Below are 19,236 nucleotides of genomic sequence, written 5' to 3' on the forward strand. Positions count from 1 at the left end.
TTGGGAAGTATACATATATATATATATATATATATATATATATATATATATATATATATATATATATATATATATATATATTTATATTTATATATATATATATATATGTATATATATATATATATATATATATATATATATATATATATATATATGTATATATATATATGATTGTTTAATATGCATTTATTGCTTATAATAGATCGCCTAATATTTTTAAATTCAACGAGTAGGATGTTTGTTAAATAGTTACTTTTCTTTACTATCACTTGAATAGCACCTGCTTTAATAGCACCATCTCTGGTCCCCTCCCTCCGCAATAAAAATACTGTAGCTACGTCCCTGCCCCAAGACACATGATTTCTACTGAAAACTGTACAGAATATTTTTAAAAAAGGCCCTTTGACTAAAAATATAAAGGCCCTTTGACTTTGTATCATATTAAGGTATAGATTTTCCATAGTTTTAAATTAACTCGAATTAAAAGTGAAAATAATAAAAAAAGGAACTTCTAATTAAATTGAATAGTAGAATTAAATTGAAAGTCAGTAAAATTACAACTCGTCCTTTTTACTCAACCAAGGTCCTTTTAGATCTTAAGTCAGGAAAGGGCATCCAAATTTCTACTCTAAGGAAGATCGATATAGCATTTCAATTGTCCTGTGGTACCACAGTGGGTTTGATCTCAGTTTGGTAACACGGGACAAAGAGTCACCACGGGACACGGACACGTAACACGGGACAAAATCAATTTCACTGTCCTCAAAGATGTATAACCAGGTCCTGCAGCACTGCTCTTCATTGAAGACACGATGTCAATCACTTCTTGATCAGTCACTTTTGTAAGCCAAATGCTCATATTACATGCAGGGCCCAGAAACTGTTTAAAAGTTCCATCTTCAGGATAAACTTCGATCAAATTTTTACAGCCTGTTTTAGAAAAATGGGAAGCCTCTCCTTTGGAAAGTTAACCCGGGCCGAAAAACCTGGCTATAGCTGCACTCTACAGGGCTGACCAAAGGACCTTAGTGGTCAAGAAGCGTCGTTAATCGGTTACTACTATTACCACCACCAATAAAGTAATGTAAGAAAAAGCCCCTCCTGCTTACTGCTTTTTTGGTGAACTAAGAAAACATAGATAGCATTAAAGTGTGTCCAAGCATAAAGGATACCATGGGAATTTGACCTGATAAAATCGTTCTCTCTGGAAAACAATTCAATGAATATAGAAAGAAGCAAAATAGCAACAAATATTTGTTGATGTACTACCACTCCCTTCTCCACAAAAACCAAATGTGTAAATTTCCAAAACAAAAAATTCCCTTTTGCAATAAAAGGCATGCTTGTTACAAAAAAAATTAATTCTCAGGGGCCCCACCCTTCAGAAACAAATTAAAAAAATTGCTTAAGCCGAAAAATATTTTTACTTGCCATAATTTCCAAAGAGTATATGCAGCTCGTTATATGCGGGGAGATGTTCTGATATACAAGGAGAGCATGGTATCCGTTCTATGGGTTTCAAACTGAACAAACGGCTAACCTCATCTTGAATTGACTGTGAGGCTATATGCTCGAGGACAAACGCAGTACCGACGGGATGTATGACTTCTGACATCTTGAGGATATTTATACAGCTTTTGAATATATTTAATCGGATTGGATATCTCGTAATTTTCGCTTGATAGGATTTTGGCCCTACTAGAGCCAAAAATTTTGATTTCTGATACAAAGTGGCAGAAATTGACACTTTCTTAAAACAGGATTCCCTTTGTTTGATAAAAGTATGTTTAGGGCTCTATCCTGACATCCTAAATACACTACTTCGACGTTATCACTTCTGGGGAAAGAACCAATAAACATGTTTCCACCGTCAAAATCCTTTGAAAAATGCAAAATTTCATGATTCTTGCAAATAAGAGCTCAAATCCTCTGCAATAGCGTTCTTAGAGACTCTGAGAATGATATTGCAACTTTCAATTGTACCACATCCTTTTAAAGTTGTGTTTCGTTCTCTTTTCTTAAAAAACTATGACATAGCCCAGAATTTCTTACATCGAGATATTTTTCAGATTACATTTTTTGCCGATAATGATATTCTTTTAGGTTTTTCACTGATGCTATTTTTCCTGTCATATCGCGACAAATTTGTACCTGATTAATGAATATTTTAAATATGGTTTATATCCTGAGTTCCCTAAAGCTGCTGGGGTAATACCTATATTTAAGGGAGAAGAGAAAAATAATGTAAATAACTATAGGTGGATACCCCTCCATTCTACCATAGCGTGGTTATTAGAGAAATTTACCTACATTAGAGTGTCTGAGTTTTTGGAGAATAGATCGTTTTTCATCCTAATCAAATTGTTTTTCGTAAAGGGATGTCTACGGAACAGGTAGTTTTAATGTTAACTACTTTTGTAACAACTTTTGTTGGGGCTATAATGAAAGAAAGGTTGAGATGGCTAGGCCACGTTCTACGGATGAAGGATGACAGATTACCGAAGATTGTTCTTTTTGGCCAACCGTCTGGGGCTACACGGAAAGCAGGTCGTCCTTGTCTGGGTTGGGAGGATGTCATAAATAAGGATTTAAAGGAAATGGGAACTTCCTGGGAGGGTGTAAAGAGGGAGGCTTTAAATAGATTAGGTTGGAGGAGGAGCGTGCGTAGCTGTGTTGGCCTCAGGCGGCTAAGTGCTGCAGTGAGTTATTAGTAGTAGTAGTAGTAGTAGTAGCTCTAGACCAGGGTTTTAAAGTGGCGTCTATTTTCTTAGGTATTTTAAAAGCGTTCGACACTGTTGACCATGTAATACTATTGGGGAAGCTAGAAAATTGGGGTATTGGAGAAAACGAATTGAAGCTGCTTGAATCTCCTTTGAGTGGTAGGACACTGTATGTAGAAATGTCTGGGGCTAATTTGAGCAAAGTCAAGCTAAGTGGAGCTAATTTGAGTTTGGTGTACCCCAGAGCTCTGTTTTAGGCCATCTGTTATTCCCAATACATATGAATGACTTGATCTTTATTGTATTGAGTTCAATTAATAATAATCAAAGTTTATATACTAATTCTAAGGCTATCCTTTCAAGTTTTGCTGATGACACCATTTTACTATGGCAGCAAAGACTGTAGCTCATTTGATAGAAATAATGAAAATGGGTAGATAAGTGGATACACAAGTGCATAGTTATGAATAGATAAGTGCATGATGGTAAAAAAAACTTCTGTTAAATCATAATAAATCAGCGTTTCTTATGTATGGTAGGTCTTCTAATAATTACCGTTGGATCACTGTTATACATATAGGTAATTATGTAGTCAGACGTACCAATAAAATCAGATACATTGGTGTTATTGTTGATGAGTGTCTTAATTAAAAAATCGTATATCTGTTATTAGTTGTAAAACTGCAAGATAAGATTAATTTATTCCTGTTTAGTCTGCCTGTGTTTGGTTGATTGTGGGAGCATATGGTCTAGTGCGTTTTCAGTCCACTTGAAGCAACTGCGTGTCATGCAGAGCATGATACTGCGAGTGATGACCGGAAATAGCAATGAAACATCAATTAGATCTCCATATTAAATAATTTTTTTTAACTGAAAGTAAGGAGCGACATTGAAACTTCAAACGAACAAAAATTATTTAGTCAAACAGTTCGTGGTAACGAACTGTAGTATGGAGCGAACCGGCTCAATAGTAACCGAAACTCTAAAAAATCGAATTTTGATACCAATAGTTACATCGAAAGAATTGTATTTTAATGCTGATTTTAAATATATAAGTTTCATCAACTTCAGTTATACCCATCAAACATTACGAGCCTGAGAAAATGTGCCTCATTTTAGAAAATAGGGGAAACACCCCTAAAAGTCATACAATCTTAACGAAAATCACACCATTAGATTCAGCGTATCAGAGAACCCTACTGTAGAAGTTTCAAGCTCCTATCTACAAAAATGTGGAATTTCACATTTTTTGCCAGAAGACAGATCACGGATGTGTGTTGATTTGTTTTTTTGTTTGTTTTTCCGTTTTTTTCCCAGGGGTGATCGTATCGACTGAGTGGTCCTAGAATGTCGCGCGAGGGCTTTCTAACGGAAACTAACAGTTCTAGTGCCCTTTTTAAGTGACCAAAAAAATGGAGGGCACCTAGGCCCCCTCCTACGCTCATTTTTCCCTAAAAGTCACTGGATCAAAATTCTGAGATATCCATTTTATTCACCATAGTCGATAAACCTAATTACCATGTCTTTAGGGACAACTTACTCCCCCGTGGTCACCGTGGGAGGGGCTGCAAGTTACAAACTTTGACCTGTGTTTACGTATAGTAATGGTTACTGCGAAGTGTATTGACGTTTTCAGGGGTATTTTTCTGTTTAGGGGGAGATTTGAGGGGGGTTACGTGGGAGGATGTTTCCATGGAGGAACTTGTCATGGGGGAAGAGAATTTCAATGAAGGGAGCGCAGGATTTTCCAGCATTATTTGAAAAAACAAGGAACAAAAATATGAAAAGTTTTTTCTACTGGAAGTAAGGGGCAGCATTAAAACTTAAAACGAACAAAAATTATAACGCAAATGAGGGGTTTACCTCCTCTTTATACCTCACTCTTTACGCTAAAGTATTTTTAGTAATTTCAACTGTTTATTCTACGGCTTTTGTGATTCAGAGCTCATTCTTGAGGAATAGGGACAAAATTTAAGCTTTAGGGTAAAGAACGAGGTATCGAAGAGGGTCGAACCCCTTCGTACACGTAATAAAAACATACGAATATAGAAGTTGTTACGTAAATTAATTCGTAAGTTATGTATATTTTTTACCAATTAAAACGTTTGTAAAAAATTAAAAGTTGTAGCTGCTTTTTATAAGTAATCCAAAAATTGGAGGGCAACTAGGCATCCTCTCTCGCTCCTTTTTTCTCAAAATCTCCCGATTAATTGCAATTAATTAATATGCAAATTTCGTTTTAATTATTTATGTGCGGAGAGCCAAGATCAAAATATGCATTAATTCAAAAACGTCCAGAAATTAAATAAAAAACAAGTTTTTTAAATGAAAGTAAGGAGCAACATTAAAACTTAAAACGAACAGAAATTACTCTGTATATAAAAGGGGATTTTCCTCCTCAATGCCCCGCTCTTTATGCTAAAGTTTCTTACTGTTTTAAAAATAGAGTTAAGAGAAACAGTGAAACTTTAGCGTAAAGAGCGGGGTGTTGAGGAGGAACAGCCCCTTTCATATACGGAGTAATTTCTGTTCGTTTTAAGTTTTAATGTTGCTCCTTACTTTCATTTAAAAAAACTTGTTTTTTTATTTAATATATGGAAGGGACTGTCCCTTCCTCAACATCCCGCTCTTTCCGCTAAAGTTTTTTTTATTGTTTTAGAAAAAAGAGTTGTGAGAAAGAGTGAAACTTTAGCGTAAAGAGCGGGGCTTTGAGGAGGGGACAGTCCCTTTTATATACAGAATAATTTTTGTTGTTTTTAAGTTCTAATGTCTCTCTTTACTTTCAGTTAAAAAAACTTGTCTTTTTTATTTAATTTCTGAACGTTTTTGAATTAATGCAGGCTTTCTCAAGTTTTGATCGGATGATTTTGAGGAAAAAAGGGGCGGTTGAGGGGACCTGGTTACCCTCAAATTTTTTTGGTTACTTAAAAAGGCCACTAGAACTTTGAAATTTATTTTTAGCCTCATTATTAGTAATAAATATACGTAACTTACAAATTAACTTACATAACGAACTTCCTATATTCATATATTTTTCTTTCGTTTATCGGGGGAAGGGGATTGGTCCCCTCGTCAATAGCTCATTCTTGATACTAAAGTTCAAATTTTGTTCCAATTCTTTAAGAATGACCTCTGAAACACAAATGACCTTTAATTAGAATAAATAGCTCTTTCGAAATTACTAAAAATACTTTAGTGTAAAGAGCGAGGTAATGAAGAGGGAACGAACCCTCTCATATACGTAATGATTTATGTTTGTCTGAAGTCCTATTGTTCCTTTTTTTCAATTGAAAAAAAAAATTGATTTAATTTCTGAACCTTTTTGAATTACTGAAGATTTGATTTTGGCTCACCGTACATGAATAATTAAAGCGAAAGATAGATATTAAAATTCCTTTTATTTTGGCTAAATGGCTTTCTCAAAGTTTTGATCGGACGATTTTGAGATAAAAACGATGGGGGAGGGGGCCTAGTTGCTCTCAATTTTTTTTTATTTACTCAAAAAGGAACTAGCTCTTTTGAAATTACTAAAAATACTTGAGCGTAAAGAGCGAGGTATTGACCAGAGGACGAACCCCCTCATATGCGTAATGATTTCTGTTTGTTTTAAGTTCTAATGTTGCTCCTTATTTTCAGTTGAAAAAACTTGTTTTTTTATTAATTTCTGATTTTTGTATAAATAATGCTGGAAAATCAAGCGCCCCCTTAATGGAAATTCTCTCCCTCCATGACTAATTCCTCCATGGAAAGATCTCTAAGGTTATCTCTGACCCCCCCCCCTCCACAACAATAAAAATACCCCCTGAAAACATCATTATACTTCGTCAATAGCCAATGGTATATGTAAGCAATGGGCAAAGTTCGTAACTTGCAGCCCTTCCCCCGGGGACTGTGGGGGTTTAAGTTGTCTTGAAAGACATATTTATTTAGTTTTCGACAATGCTCAACAAAATGGCTATCTCAAATTAATTATCCGTCTCAAATTAATTAATTATCCGGTGACTTTGAGATAAAAATGAGCTGAGGAAGGAGCCTAGTTGCCCCCCAGTTTTTTTGTCATTTAAAAAGGGCACACAAAGCTTTAATTTCTGTTAGAATGTAACCTATTGCGACACTTTAAGACCACTGGGTTGATATGATAACCCCTGAAAAAAAAAAAAAAAAAAAAAAACACGCATCTGTGATCTTTCTTCTGGCGAAAAATACAAAGTTCCACATTTTTGCAGATAGGAGCTTGAATCTTCTACAATAGGGTTTTCTGATAAGCTGAATATGATGGTGTAGTTCTCATTAAGATTGTATTACTTTTAAGGGGAAAATAATTTTTCAAAAATAAGGCAACTTTTCTGAGTCTCATAACTTTCTTGGGTAGGACTAAACTTAATGAAACTTATATGTTTAAAATCAGCATAAAAATTTAATTCCTTTGATGTATATATTGGTATCAAAATTCAGTTTTTATGGCACTTGGTATTTACCAAGTGACATATAGCGATCGCAAATTCTGTCGGTATGTCTGTTGGTCCCGGTTTTGCTAGTTTTGGCACTTCCAGATAAGCTAGGACGATGAAATTCGGCAGGTTCATCAGAAACCAGACAAGATTACATTATAAATGGTTGTTTTCCCGATTCGAATATCTGGGGGGGGACGTTTAGTTCGGAAAAATTAGAAATAAAGAGGTATTTTTAACTTACGAACGGCTGATCAAATCTTAATGAAATTTGACATCTAGAAGGATATCCTGTCTCAGAGATCTAATTTCAAATCCAAAATGGATCCGGTGACATTGGGGGGAGTCGGAGGGGAAATCTAAAATCTTGGTAAACGCTTAGAGTGGAGGGATTCGGATGAAATTTGGTTGGAAAAATAACGATAAGTACTAGATACGTGATATAACTGGAATAGATCCGCTCTCTTTGGGGGGGGGGGGTAGGGGAAGGGTTAATTCTGAAAAATTAGAAAAAATCAGGTATTTTCAACTTAGGAGTGATCGGATCTAAATTTAAATTAATATTTAGAAGGACCTCGTAACTCAGATCTCTTAATTTAAATCCTGATTGGATCCAGTGTTATTGGGGAGAGTTGGGGGGGGGGGGAATCTTGAAAAACGCTTAGAGGGGAGAGATCAGGATGAAACTTGGTGGGAAGACTAAGCACTAGTCCAAGACACGTAATTGACATAACCGGACTGGATCTGCTCTCTTTGGGGGAGTTGGGGGGAGGGGGTAATTCGGAAAAATTAGAAGAAAGGAGGTGTTTGTAACTTACGAACGGGTGATCAGATCTTAATGAAATTTTATATTTAGAAGTATCTTGTGCTTCAGAGCTTTTATTCTACATCCTGGCCATATTTGGTGAGAGTCGTTGGGAGTTTAGGGGGAAACTGGAAATCTTGGAAAACACTTAGAGTGGAGAGTTCGGGATGAAACTTGTTGGGTAGAATAAGCAAATGTCGTAGATACGTGATTGACATAACTGGAGTGGATCTGCTCTCTTTAGGGGAGTTAGGGGGATCCAGTGCGTTGGCGAGTTTGGTGCTTCTGGACGTGCTAGGACGATAAAAATTGGTACGTGTGTCAGGGACCTGCACAAATTGATTTGATAGAGTGGTTTTCCTCGATTCGACCATCTGGGGGGCTGAAGGGAGAGGAAAAATTTGAAAAAATGAGTTATTTTCAACTTACGAGTGGGTGACCGGATTTTAATGAATTTTGATATTTAGAAGGGCTTCGTGTCTCAGAGCTCTTGTTTTAAATCCCGACCTGTATTAAGCCTCTGATTTTCCTTTTAAATCAATCTATTGATTTTCAAAATTTTGCTAGTGCTCATGCCATATGAGCTCTTGGCTCTTAGCTCTTCTGACCTCGTCACAAGTTGAGCTCTTAGCTCTTGTTTAGAACTTCGGTAACTATTGAGCCGGGTCGCTCCTTACTGCAGTTCCTTACCACGAACTGTTTGATAGTTAAATATTATCTCCATGTCAGGTCAAGGAAAATTTTTATCAAGCATTATTCATGTAAAGTATTATTCAAAATTAGTTCCTAAGTGTTTCCTAAATTTATTTACTTCTGGTAATGAAATACACAATTATGCTAAACGATTATATAAAAATATTGAAAAAAAACTTTTGCCTTCCCCCCCCCCCCCTATGTTTTTGTGAATCGGTGTCACTCTTAAGGAAGGAAATTGCTTCCTTGCAAATTATGAAAAATGGGTAAAAAGGAAACCTGTTTTGAATACTGTTGTCTCTAACATCTGTTTTGATATTATATTTGAAAATTAATTTGACAATTAAGAATGGCAAAAAAAAAAATCCGCTAACCTGTTTCTTTGCGGTAAAATACCGTTAAAGACATGGCAGATGAAAGAGAGATGTAGGATGTATCTACTGCCAGACTTCGTATCACCGGAACCAATCTCTTGCAGTACCGCAACTGGAGATGGCTAAGAATTAAATATTTGGCACTTTTGAAGTTCTTTAACAGTTTATCCTGCTTGGAAGTTCTTCGCTTCGTTTACAGGTGTTTCCTAATTGGCGGTCTTTTATCAAAGCCAGGCGCCTGATTTTCTAAGGAAAATCATTTCCCGGCGGTATTTCTTGGTTTCCTGAGAGGATGTTGAGAAATCAATAGATGTTTCTTCTAATTTTTACGTTTCGCAAGAATTATTAATTATTTAATATTTATCGGAAGTGCCATGCAATGATGACAACACAATTTGACAGTTCTTGAGAAAATCTACGAATGAAACTTGTTGGTAGTAGTAGTTTTGGCTTTATGTTAAAAGAGGAAGGCACTAATAACGCTTAATATACATGGTGTTTAGTTTTGTTTTAGGTGATTACCTCTTCGGAAAATACACCACAGAAAAATACCCTCCAGAAAATCCCCCTCGTTGAAAATATCCCCCGCAGAAAATATCCCCCCCAGAAATTGCCACCACAGAAAATACCTACCACAGTATTTTCAATACCGCGCAGCAAAATAACCCCGTTGAAAATCCCCCCCCCCCAGTGAAAAATAGGATTTCTGAATTTTAGAATTTTATTTGAGTTGGGTTTGAAAAACGCAAATCCATTGTTGTTGATAAAATTTCCACATCAACCTCTGCAATTTTTGGAAGTAGCAGGCGTCAAATTAAAGAAAAAGAAGAAGAGAAAATGTACCTAGTCAAACTCAAAACGAATAAAAATTAAAAAGAGTAGAGCTGAAAACCCCCTTGTCTTCTCAACTCAAAAAATAATTTGCACTTTCCAAACAAAAAAGAAAGAAAAACGAATATATGTGGATTGTCAGTTTAATGCGCACGTTCTTGTTTTTGTTTTCATTAAAGTGGAAATTATGGTTTGGTCTTGGGAAGGTGTGGAGGATGTCAGTCCCATTCATGTTAATTTTTGCTCGTTTTGAGTTTGCATTGGTTATTTATTCATCTGTTCGTTTTGGGTTTAATGCATTTATTAATGGTGATTTATGGTAGTTTTACGCTTTGACGATTATTTGAATTTTTCTACCCATTTTTGGCTTAATCGAGCTCTTCACTTCTGTTTGGAGATATTTTCTGTAGCTACACGTATCAAAAAACAAATATTTATTCATAATTAAAATGAAATAAAAATATCGAAAACAAATGAAGTTGTTTATTAGCAGGCTAATAAGACAGCAAAAATAAGAAAAAGAACAGTTTAAGGAAATTAATATATCAGGCAGCTTGTGTTAATGAACTGTAAGTAAGGAGCGACTCGGCACAATAATAACTAAAACTCTAAAAAAGCGAAATTTTGTGACCAATAGATCCAAATAATTGGCTTATTATGCTGATTCCAAATATAAACTTTCATTAAGTTTAGTGTTACCTATCAAAGGCTACAAGCCTAAGAAAATTTGCCTGATTTTCGGAAAAGGGCAGAAAACCCCCCTAAAAGTAAAATAATCTTAATAAAAATCACACCAGATGATTCAAAGTAATTTTAGAGGTTTCAATATCCTATCTGCAACAACGTGGAATTTTGTGTTTTGCCAAAAGAAAGACCACGGATGCGTATTTATTAGTTCGTTTTATTTTTTCCACAGGGGTGATCGTATGATCCTAGAGTATAGGGAGAGAGCCCAGATTCAAAAGAAAATTTTCTAGTGCCCTTTCAAAGTAACCAAAAAGATTGAAGGGCTCATTGTTTTCTCGAAATATTTTGGTGAAAATTTTGAGATATCCATTTTTTAGCATAGGCTACTTGGTAGACCCAATCACAATGCATTTGGAGATTAACTGACACCCCATAACCCCTGGGAAAAGGTCTTTAAGTTATAAAATATACCCATTGTTTACGTGCAATATTTGTTATTGGGATGTGTATATACATTATTTGGGTGGAGACGGGGTCGAATTCTATGCCAAGGCAATTTTGTAAAGGGAACATTTTCTATGGAAAAGCAAGTTTACAGGGGCTGAAATTTTCAGGAAAAATTTTAAGTGAGTGAATTTTCCAGAATTCCTATACAAAATTACTTTATAAATATCTTGCTTTCTCTTTGCCGACTCAGTTTTATTCGAGATGTTAAGGTAATTGTCCCGGGAAATGTTTCACAGGAATTGAATTATCTAGAGGCTATTTCTGTGGGGAGGAGGAATTTTTCTGTGGAGGTGGAGCCAGGTTTCCGGGCATTTCTATAAAAAAAACGATCAGCATTTAAATAATAAAACACGTTTTTCAACTGTAAGGATCAAAATTAAAACTTAAAACAAACAGAAATTATAGTGTATATGGGGGATGTTGCCCCCTGATCGCCATCTTGTTTTTTATGCTAAAATTTGATTTCCTGAAATTAAATCATGGGTTAAAATGTCAGCAGCACATAGAGGTTTACTAGCAGATAATATCACTGAGTTATGTGTTAAAAATGCAGCAAATTAAATGATATATACATCAAATAACTGGCACAGTCAAACAAGAAGTCAAATAGATGGCACAGTCAAACAAGAAGTCAAATAGATGGCACACTGCACTAGGCTGTAAACGTGCAGTCGCACAGTGTTGTTACGAAAATGTACACGAATTCTTTTTATTCTTTTGAGTATATTAAAAACACAAAACACAAAACACCATGGTAAAAACACATGGTTTGCGGTCCAAAGCCCTAACAATCTCAATATTATTACTTATTTTATTTTCCTTATTTGGTGAATCTGATTTCCACCCCTACGTTTCTCCCGTCTACCCTAAACATTCACAGGAATTGTTCATGTACGTCTCTTAATTCAGTGATTCTAAACTTGGGGCATGTAGTAGTATTGGAAGGTTGTTACTTTGCGTGTAGTTTAAGCTGAAAACTTTTTCAGACTCGTAATAAAGTAAGGTTATGTCAGTTAAGCTCAAATCTTTTTCCTTTATATATTTTTATTCTTCATGTTTGTAACAATTCTATGCGACTGCATGGTTGCAGCCTACAGCTATGTGCCATCTATTTGAATTCCTGTTTGACTTTCTCATTTATATATATATATATATATATATATATATATATTATGAAAATGTACAAGAATTTTTTTTAACTTCCAATTTCTCACCATACGTCCATACTAGATATAGACCCCAGAGATTTATCATCAAGATAATAGGTGAACGTTGTTCATTGTAAAAATGGTTTATACTTCTTATTTCAGAACATTAGCTCAGGTAAATTTTTGTATTTATATTTATGTTTTTGGGGTTTTTTTTTCTGTCATCTATCAGTTCTAAAATTAGATTTTCTTCTGTTAAACCTTTGAAAGTGAAGTGAACAGTAAATTTGAATTCACCATCCGTACGATTCTTCAATATACAATTCTGTACGACTGCATGGTTGCAGCCTAGAGCAGTGTGCCATCTATTTGACTTTGCCAGTTTATTTTATTTGTATATCATAGAATTTGCTGTTTTTTTAACACATAACTCTGTCTGTGCTATTATCTGTTAGTAAACCACTATGTGCTGCTGGCATTTTATCACAAAATCTAGAACACATCGAGACTATTGATTCAGAAAAATATTGAAACACGATGAAAGTGGAAGACCAGCAATCACATTTCAGTCAATGGATAAACACATTATCGACTTTGATTGCATTTCTATTGTTGAAAAATCCTTGGCTGATTGGAGATTGTCCAGTCAGTAAATAAACATTCGATGTTTTATTTCCGCATTCTTGTAAACAACAGGGTGACAGAGAAAGTAAAGTAAACACGCAGCTCTACTTGGTGAATTGAGTAACCAAGTTAACTAAAGACACCTGGAACCTTCAGCCAGAAGCACTTTCTGTCACAAATATAAATATGTTTCTGTTTTTACTCTTGTTCTTCGGATGAAAGCGCTTCTTCAGCCATTCCTTTGTGTTTCCTCCATGATAGAGTGAAGCACGAGAATATTTTAAGCTAGAAAGTTGAAACTGATGAACTTATTGTAGCGTATTAAAGAGCTGATATTCGTATCCATTAATTTGATTAGCAATTGTAGCACTGCGAAATGAACCCTAAATTATGCTACTTCTGCAATGACAAAGAAAATACAAGAAAAGGTCATTTTTTTTAATTCACTAACAAAATAGGGCCCAAAAGAGTTTGCAGATCTGCTCATACGACACTTCACAGATTATATTTTGTTCTGACACCCGGTAAGTCTGTTGATTGGGGAAGAATAGACGAATTTGTCTCGTTTTCTTATATTGATGTTTCTCGGTAAGTCTTGTAAGTCTTTTGATTGGGGAAGAATAGACGAATTTGTCTCGTTTGCTTATATTGATGTTTCTCGGTAAGTCTGGTAAGTCTGTTGACTGGGGAAGAATAGACGAATGTGTCTCGTTTGCTTATATTGATGTTGCGATTTAAAAAAAAATGGGATTACCTGAACAAAGTGTGTTAGTTTAAGAGCTCAATGGCCCAATCGTAGAAACTATAACGCAGTAACAGTATCATTTTAGAAGCACATTTTTGAATATCTTATGTTTTCGCTGACAAATAAGCAGAATTCTGAATCTATAACCCGGGCTGGCTAGGCTCTATTTATTAGGCTGTCTGTTTTGACAAAAACTTGAATCTTGATTGGGATGCGTTTCTGTTTATTGCCTTGTAAATGACAAGATTCATAATTTATGTTGCTGATCTTGAGGCTAGGGCTCAGCTACATTTCTGTTTTTTTTTTTTTCTACCAACTCCAAAAACAACGCATCACCATTTGGAACAGTCGGCAGCTTTTCGTATCCTGCTTTATCCGGAACGCAGTTTTAATATATAACTGTTTCCTTTATCCGGAAACAGTTGTGTATATCTTCGTTAGTGTGATAGTTTCGCTGTTTCTTTTTCCTTTTACTCCACGGTATCGACACAATGTCAACAGTTTAATTATTTTGGGGTTATAAAAGTAATTATTATTATTATTCATGCATCTTTGGGACATCATAATGAAATTTTAATTTCCATTAACCATCCTAATCCAAAAATCATTTTAGTTTATATATTATATGTAGACACTTGCATTTTTCATGTCACCGTTATACATTCGTTCAAGGCCGTGTCTAGGGGAGGGGTATACTGGGCCTGAACTCCCTCTCCCCCAGAAATTTTTGTCCGACTCGTTAAAACGCAGCCTACCATAAAAAACAGCATTCAAACAAATTACTGAAATGCTTTTTAAAGTTTTCTTTTTGTAACCTCTCCACCAAAAAAGAATAACCTGCTCTCTCGAACAAAATTCCTAGATGCGCCCTTGCATCCTTTATATTCTTGTTTCATGCATTAGTTTCTAAATATAATACAAGGGAACCAAGCTTCGCTCAGTGAAAAAAGAGTTTCTTTAAGAGCTTTAATTTAGTTTAATTTTTTCAGTGAAACTGATTGAATATTTATATTGATAAATTACTCTCTGCAATTAACAATCAAATTAAATTGCAATATACTGTTTAAAATATTTAGCACAGACCTTTATCTTGACCACAATTAATTATAATTATTCCAAATATCTGTGACGCCATTCATCAGAAAATATAGCAAAAATTAGACTATTAAAGAAGCATAAATGAAAAATTCACCTCCGATGCCCTATCCATTGCACTAATCAGCATAAAAAAAATAATAAAGGGAATACAATGACTAGAAATGCACGTGAATGTACACTTCTAATCATTAGAAATGCACGCACACTTCAGTACGCGTCCATCGATTGCGACCAATCTCTTTCTAGATACCATTTTGAAGCAGTATAGCAAAACCTAATAAAGGCAATACAATGATTAGAAATGCACATGATTGTTATGCCGTTCATATGAAATTTTCTTTTCCAAAAGTAAGGCTCAAAACAAAATTTCCTAAGGTCGTCATGTAGCCTGCCTAGACTGTGTTTTTTTTACAATAGAAAAATAAACTTTGCCGATGTTATAATTGCTCTAAAAAACCCTCGTGAAAACAATTTAATGTGACAATTCTCTTGCGTACTTTAATCACTGCACAGAAAATTATTTAACACACACTGGAACTTTTAAGAATTTACTTTGTTTATACCCGCTTCTAACCTTCAGGTTGAGAGTGGGTACAATTAGACTCAATCAAACCCAAAAGGATATAACCAACCTTCAGGCTAGCAGTTGGTTCTGATCAGCTAATTTCAGTTTTAAGACGAGTTGTATGTGTATATTAAGGGGACTGAGAGTGACAAACGAATTTTATAAAAGTTGTAACCCATCTAGATCGTTTTTTCATACCGGAAAATGTTAATATGCTAGTTTTGAGAAAAAAAAGTGGACATTTTCAGTTAAAATATATACATGTATTTAATATAAAATATATACAAAATATAAAAATATAAAATATATACAAATATAAAAATATATATACATATACAAATATATACACCCATGTACCATAATTGCTCGTTTAATAAAATATATATCCATATTTTCTTTCTTTACAGGTTAATGGGACGCCTGACGACGTCTCCTCACTTTTGCCACCTGGAAAGGACTTAAATAAGATGTATGGTGTCACTCCATCAGACATAGACAAGTACTCCAGAGTAGTCTTTCCCGTATGTTTTATATGTTTTAATTTAATGTATTGGATCATATATCTCCATATATCTGATGTAGTGGCTGAAGACCTTACATTTTTTAAGAAAGAGTAAATACTCTCAAGTGAAATTCTTCTTCAGTATTTTTATTGGTTTTTAATTCAAAGACGAAATGTCAGTGAATACCGAACTAATGCCAAAACATTCTACGTTAAACCAGTGATTTGTAAGTTGATATCCCGGTGGACAAGCTTATTTTAAGCCCTGTTATGATTTTTGTCAGTGTGAATGGACGTGAATTCTACTATACTACAATTTAGAAATTCACTAGCTCTGTGCAATATTCTTGAGGTAACTAACGGCATACTGATGTTTATTCTAAAGATCGTAGCTGTAACTTATCAAATACACTATTTCCGTAAAACTACTACTACTACTGCTAGCAACTCACTGCAGCGTCAAACCACTTGAAACCAACACAGCTACGTACGCTCCTCCTCCATCTCAATCAATTCAAAGCCTTCCTCTTTAAAGGCCTCCACAAACAAGGACGCAACCATGATTATATTCGGAAAAGGGGCTTACAAAAAACAACTTTATGAAACGCATCAAAAATTTGTTTATGAATATTTTTGTTACACTTTCGTGATTCAGACACAAATCTTGGGGAGTGGGAGTTCAAACCTTGCATACCCTCCCCCCCCCCCCTATGAATACAACCTTGCCCGTATACAATATTTTTCGACTCCAAACGTTTTATGTAAAGAAGATGTATGAACTCAGAGTTTAGATTTTACAGTTTAAATGATAAGAATGTTTTTAACTAACGTAATACTTGTCTTGTTTATAATTAAAATTGTGATGTATAAAATTCTATCAGTGAATATTTCTTTTCAGTTTTGTATTTATTTTTGTCGGTCTTCGATACTTGATTTTCCCTTGTATTTTTGATTTCTAATTGAATAGACAAAGTCATATATATTTTTATTAACTTTAAAAAAATATTCGCGTCATGGGCAAAAGCATTTAAAATTGGACAAGAAATATTCTGTACTTTGGAAAGGTAAATAAAAAAACAGGATCTCTTAAGATAGCTTAATTTTAAAGTCCGTGATTAATTTGGAATAGTGGTGGCAAAGGTTTAAAGAAAGAATTGTTCGCTAGAAAGGATAGTTCTTTTTTTTTATCGAGTATTACACCAATTTATGCTTTTTGCATATTTTTGTTCTTCTAAGGGGAATAAATCCGCATACCCCCCTCCCTCTTTTAGGGCATCCTTAAGCGGTAAGATATGGCTTACAGACCGACATAACAATGCTTTGTTTGGTGTATTTTCTTTCAAAATTTTTTAACAATATGAATGCAATGCGCATAACACAATTTTGTGAAGGTATGGCCTTTTTGTAAATATGTTAACAAAATAGGTTTAAGAATATTTATGGTTCCAAATCTTATGATGTTTGTTCCCATAGTGGTATAGTGTTTCCAATATTAGGTATGGCCATCCGTCAAAGTGCTGTTCAAAAATCTAACAAAATAAACAACGTGTGTTCAATACTGTTGATGCAAGCTTATATAGATAAATGGACAGTCGCTTGGACGAGTGATCGGCAATGAAGAAATGATTATATTAGCCAAATCAACTAGATAATTGATATTTCTTAGTGAATACTAATTTAAATTCATGCCTGTGATGATAATTTTTAGAGGTTTTTTTTGTGTGATGTATAGAGTCCAAAAAGCAGTGAAGTAGGTTTTTTTTATACAAGGGTGTCCAGCAGAAATTTTGCCATGGAAGATAGAGAAAATGAGTCTACAAGAAGACTTGAAGATATATTGCTTTTTGCCAGAAAAAATTGAAGTTTTTCCCAAATGTTATTGAATTCGCACCGTTTTCAATTTATTATTATCTGGGGGGGGGGGATATAATTTAATCCTTTTGGGAAATATTAATATTTTTGGCCAGAGTAATTATATAGCCTGGCAAATATTTGTTGTCTTTTTTTATTGAGAACCAAATGTCTTGATGGCTATGACTGACTTTATTTTAAGAAAATAGACAGAACAAAAACCTGATTTGTTATTTTGATGAAGCTATAGTAAATAGAGCGAAAAGCTTTAAGCTACAACACTTTTTACATGTAAACTCTCTATTTCTCTGTAATTTAATTTTAAGCCCAGTCCCTTCTTGGCAGTTGCCACTGCAACCACAATAAAATCTTGTTACTAGTAATAGAGTAGTATATGCAATTTCCCTTGAAGATTAAAATTATATTAACTGCAAGCCAAGAGCACACCCAAGGATTCACGTCTATGACCGCTCTCCCCTCCTCAAAACCTTTAATGCGAAAATTACCATAATATATGCGGCTTTCGGTTGTTTTTATTCACTGGAAAGACAGCATGCATAGTAATAATTATTACTTTTTAAATTTTCAACAGTTAAATACCCCAGTCTGATACCCGCAGAATAAGAAAAAGGGAAAAGATATCAATCCTGTGTCCGTGTATAGTAGGGACCGTGTCTAATGGGACCTTTGACCTTGTCCCGTATCTAATAATAATTGGTAGCTTAAGGGTCATTTGAAGTTCTAAGTTTCAAATAGCTGTCTTCTTTTCCCAATAGGTTTGTTTTTTTTCTTTAGAAAAAAGATGACGACTTATGTGACATTTTTGAATCAGCTTTTAGCTTGCCACAAAGATTGCAAGTTTCAGATTTGTCACAAAATTACTGAAAATAAGATGTACATTAGCATCAGGGAGTAAGGAGAAACAATATTCTTTCATTTGGAATTTCTGGACTTATGATTGTGCTTATTTAAAACAAGAAAAAAATTCCTCTATGTTAGAAATGACTGCTTTTTGGCTAGTAAACTGTGACCAGGGCTGTATCCAAGGAGATTACCCTATTTAAGCCCTCTCCCCTAATTTTGGCCTGATTCATAAATAAGTCATAGAAATACATTAAAAATTTTTTTGATGTGTTTTGTTAAGTCTTTTAAGCAGCCACTCCTCCCCAACACAATCCTGGATACGGCATTGGCTGTGACTCTAGGACATGTCCTAAATAATGTTTTTTTTTTGTGTTTGTGTTTGCTTATACCTGTCATTTACTTATGAACAAGTATTATAAATATTTGGTAGATTTGATGAAGTAGAGCAATCGAATATGTTGTGTACTATCAACTGTGTTAACTTGTGTTAAACGCTCACCTGTTCTTGCAATAACAATTTAAGAAAAATTGTTGTTTTTCAGTTTACGAATAGAATGCAGAACTTAATTCAAAAATCAAACACAATCTTCAATTCAAACACAATCTTTATTTACAGTCCTAATAAGGGGGGGGGGGTATTAATGGCAGGTTTGCTTCTCACTCAAATGGACTGTTTGTCTTGGCTTTTTCTGCAATTAGCCATGACTTGATGCCCATAACTATTCCATTTTCATTCAGAAATCAACGGAATAGTTATGGGGTTGGCTAATT

The 19,236-nt window shown here is 34.6% G+C and overlaps 1 protein-coding gene across 6 annotated transcripts in view; it reads left to right on the forward strand.

Annotated features, from left to right (window-relative positions):
• The window catches only part of LOC136039284 (gamma-aminobutyric acid receptor subunit beta-like), a 191,217-nt gene extending 172,224 nt beyond the window's left edge, over positions 1–18,993 (forward strand). For all 6 annotated transcript variants that reach the window (XM_065722867.1, XM_065722866.1, XM_065722870.1 and 3 more), the window contains one exon: positions 15,656–18,993. In XM_065722867.1, the coding sequence (XP_065578939.1) occupies positions 15,656–15,865 (210 nt within the window). In that variant the 3' untranslated portion in view covers positions 15,866–18,993. The remainder of the gene's footprint in view (positions 1–15,655) is intronic.
• Positions 18,994–19,236: the final 243 nt, after the last annotated feature.

The sequence above is a fragment of the Artemia franciscana genome, chromosome 19 (genome assembly GCF_032884065.1).
Source record: "Artemia franciscana chromosome 19, ASM3288406v1, whole genome shotgun sequence".
Taxonomy (NCBI): domain Eukaryota; kingdom Metazoa; phylum Arthropoda; class Branchiopoda; order Anostraca; family Artemiidae; genus Artemia; species Artemia franciscana.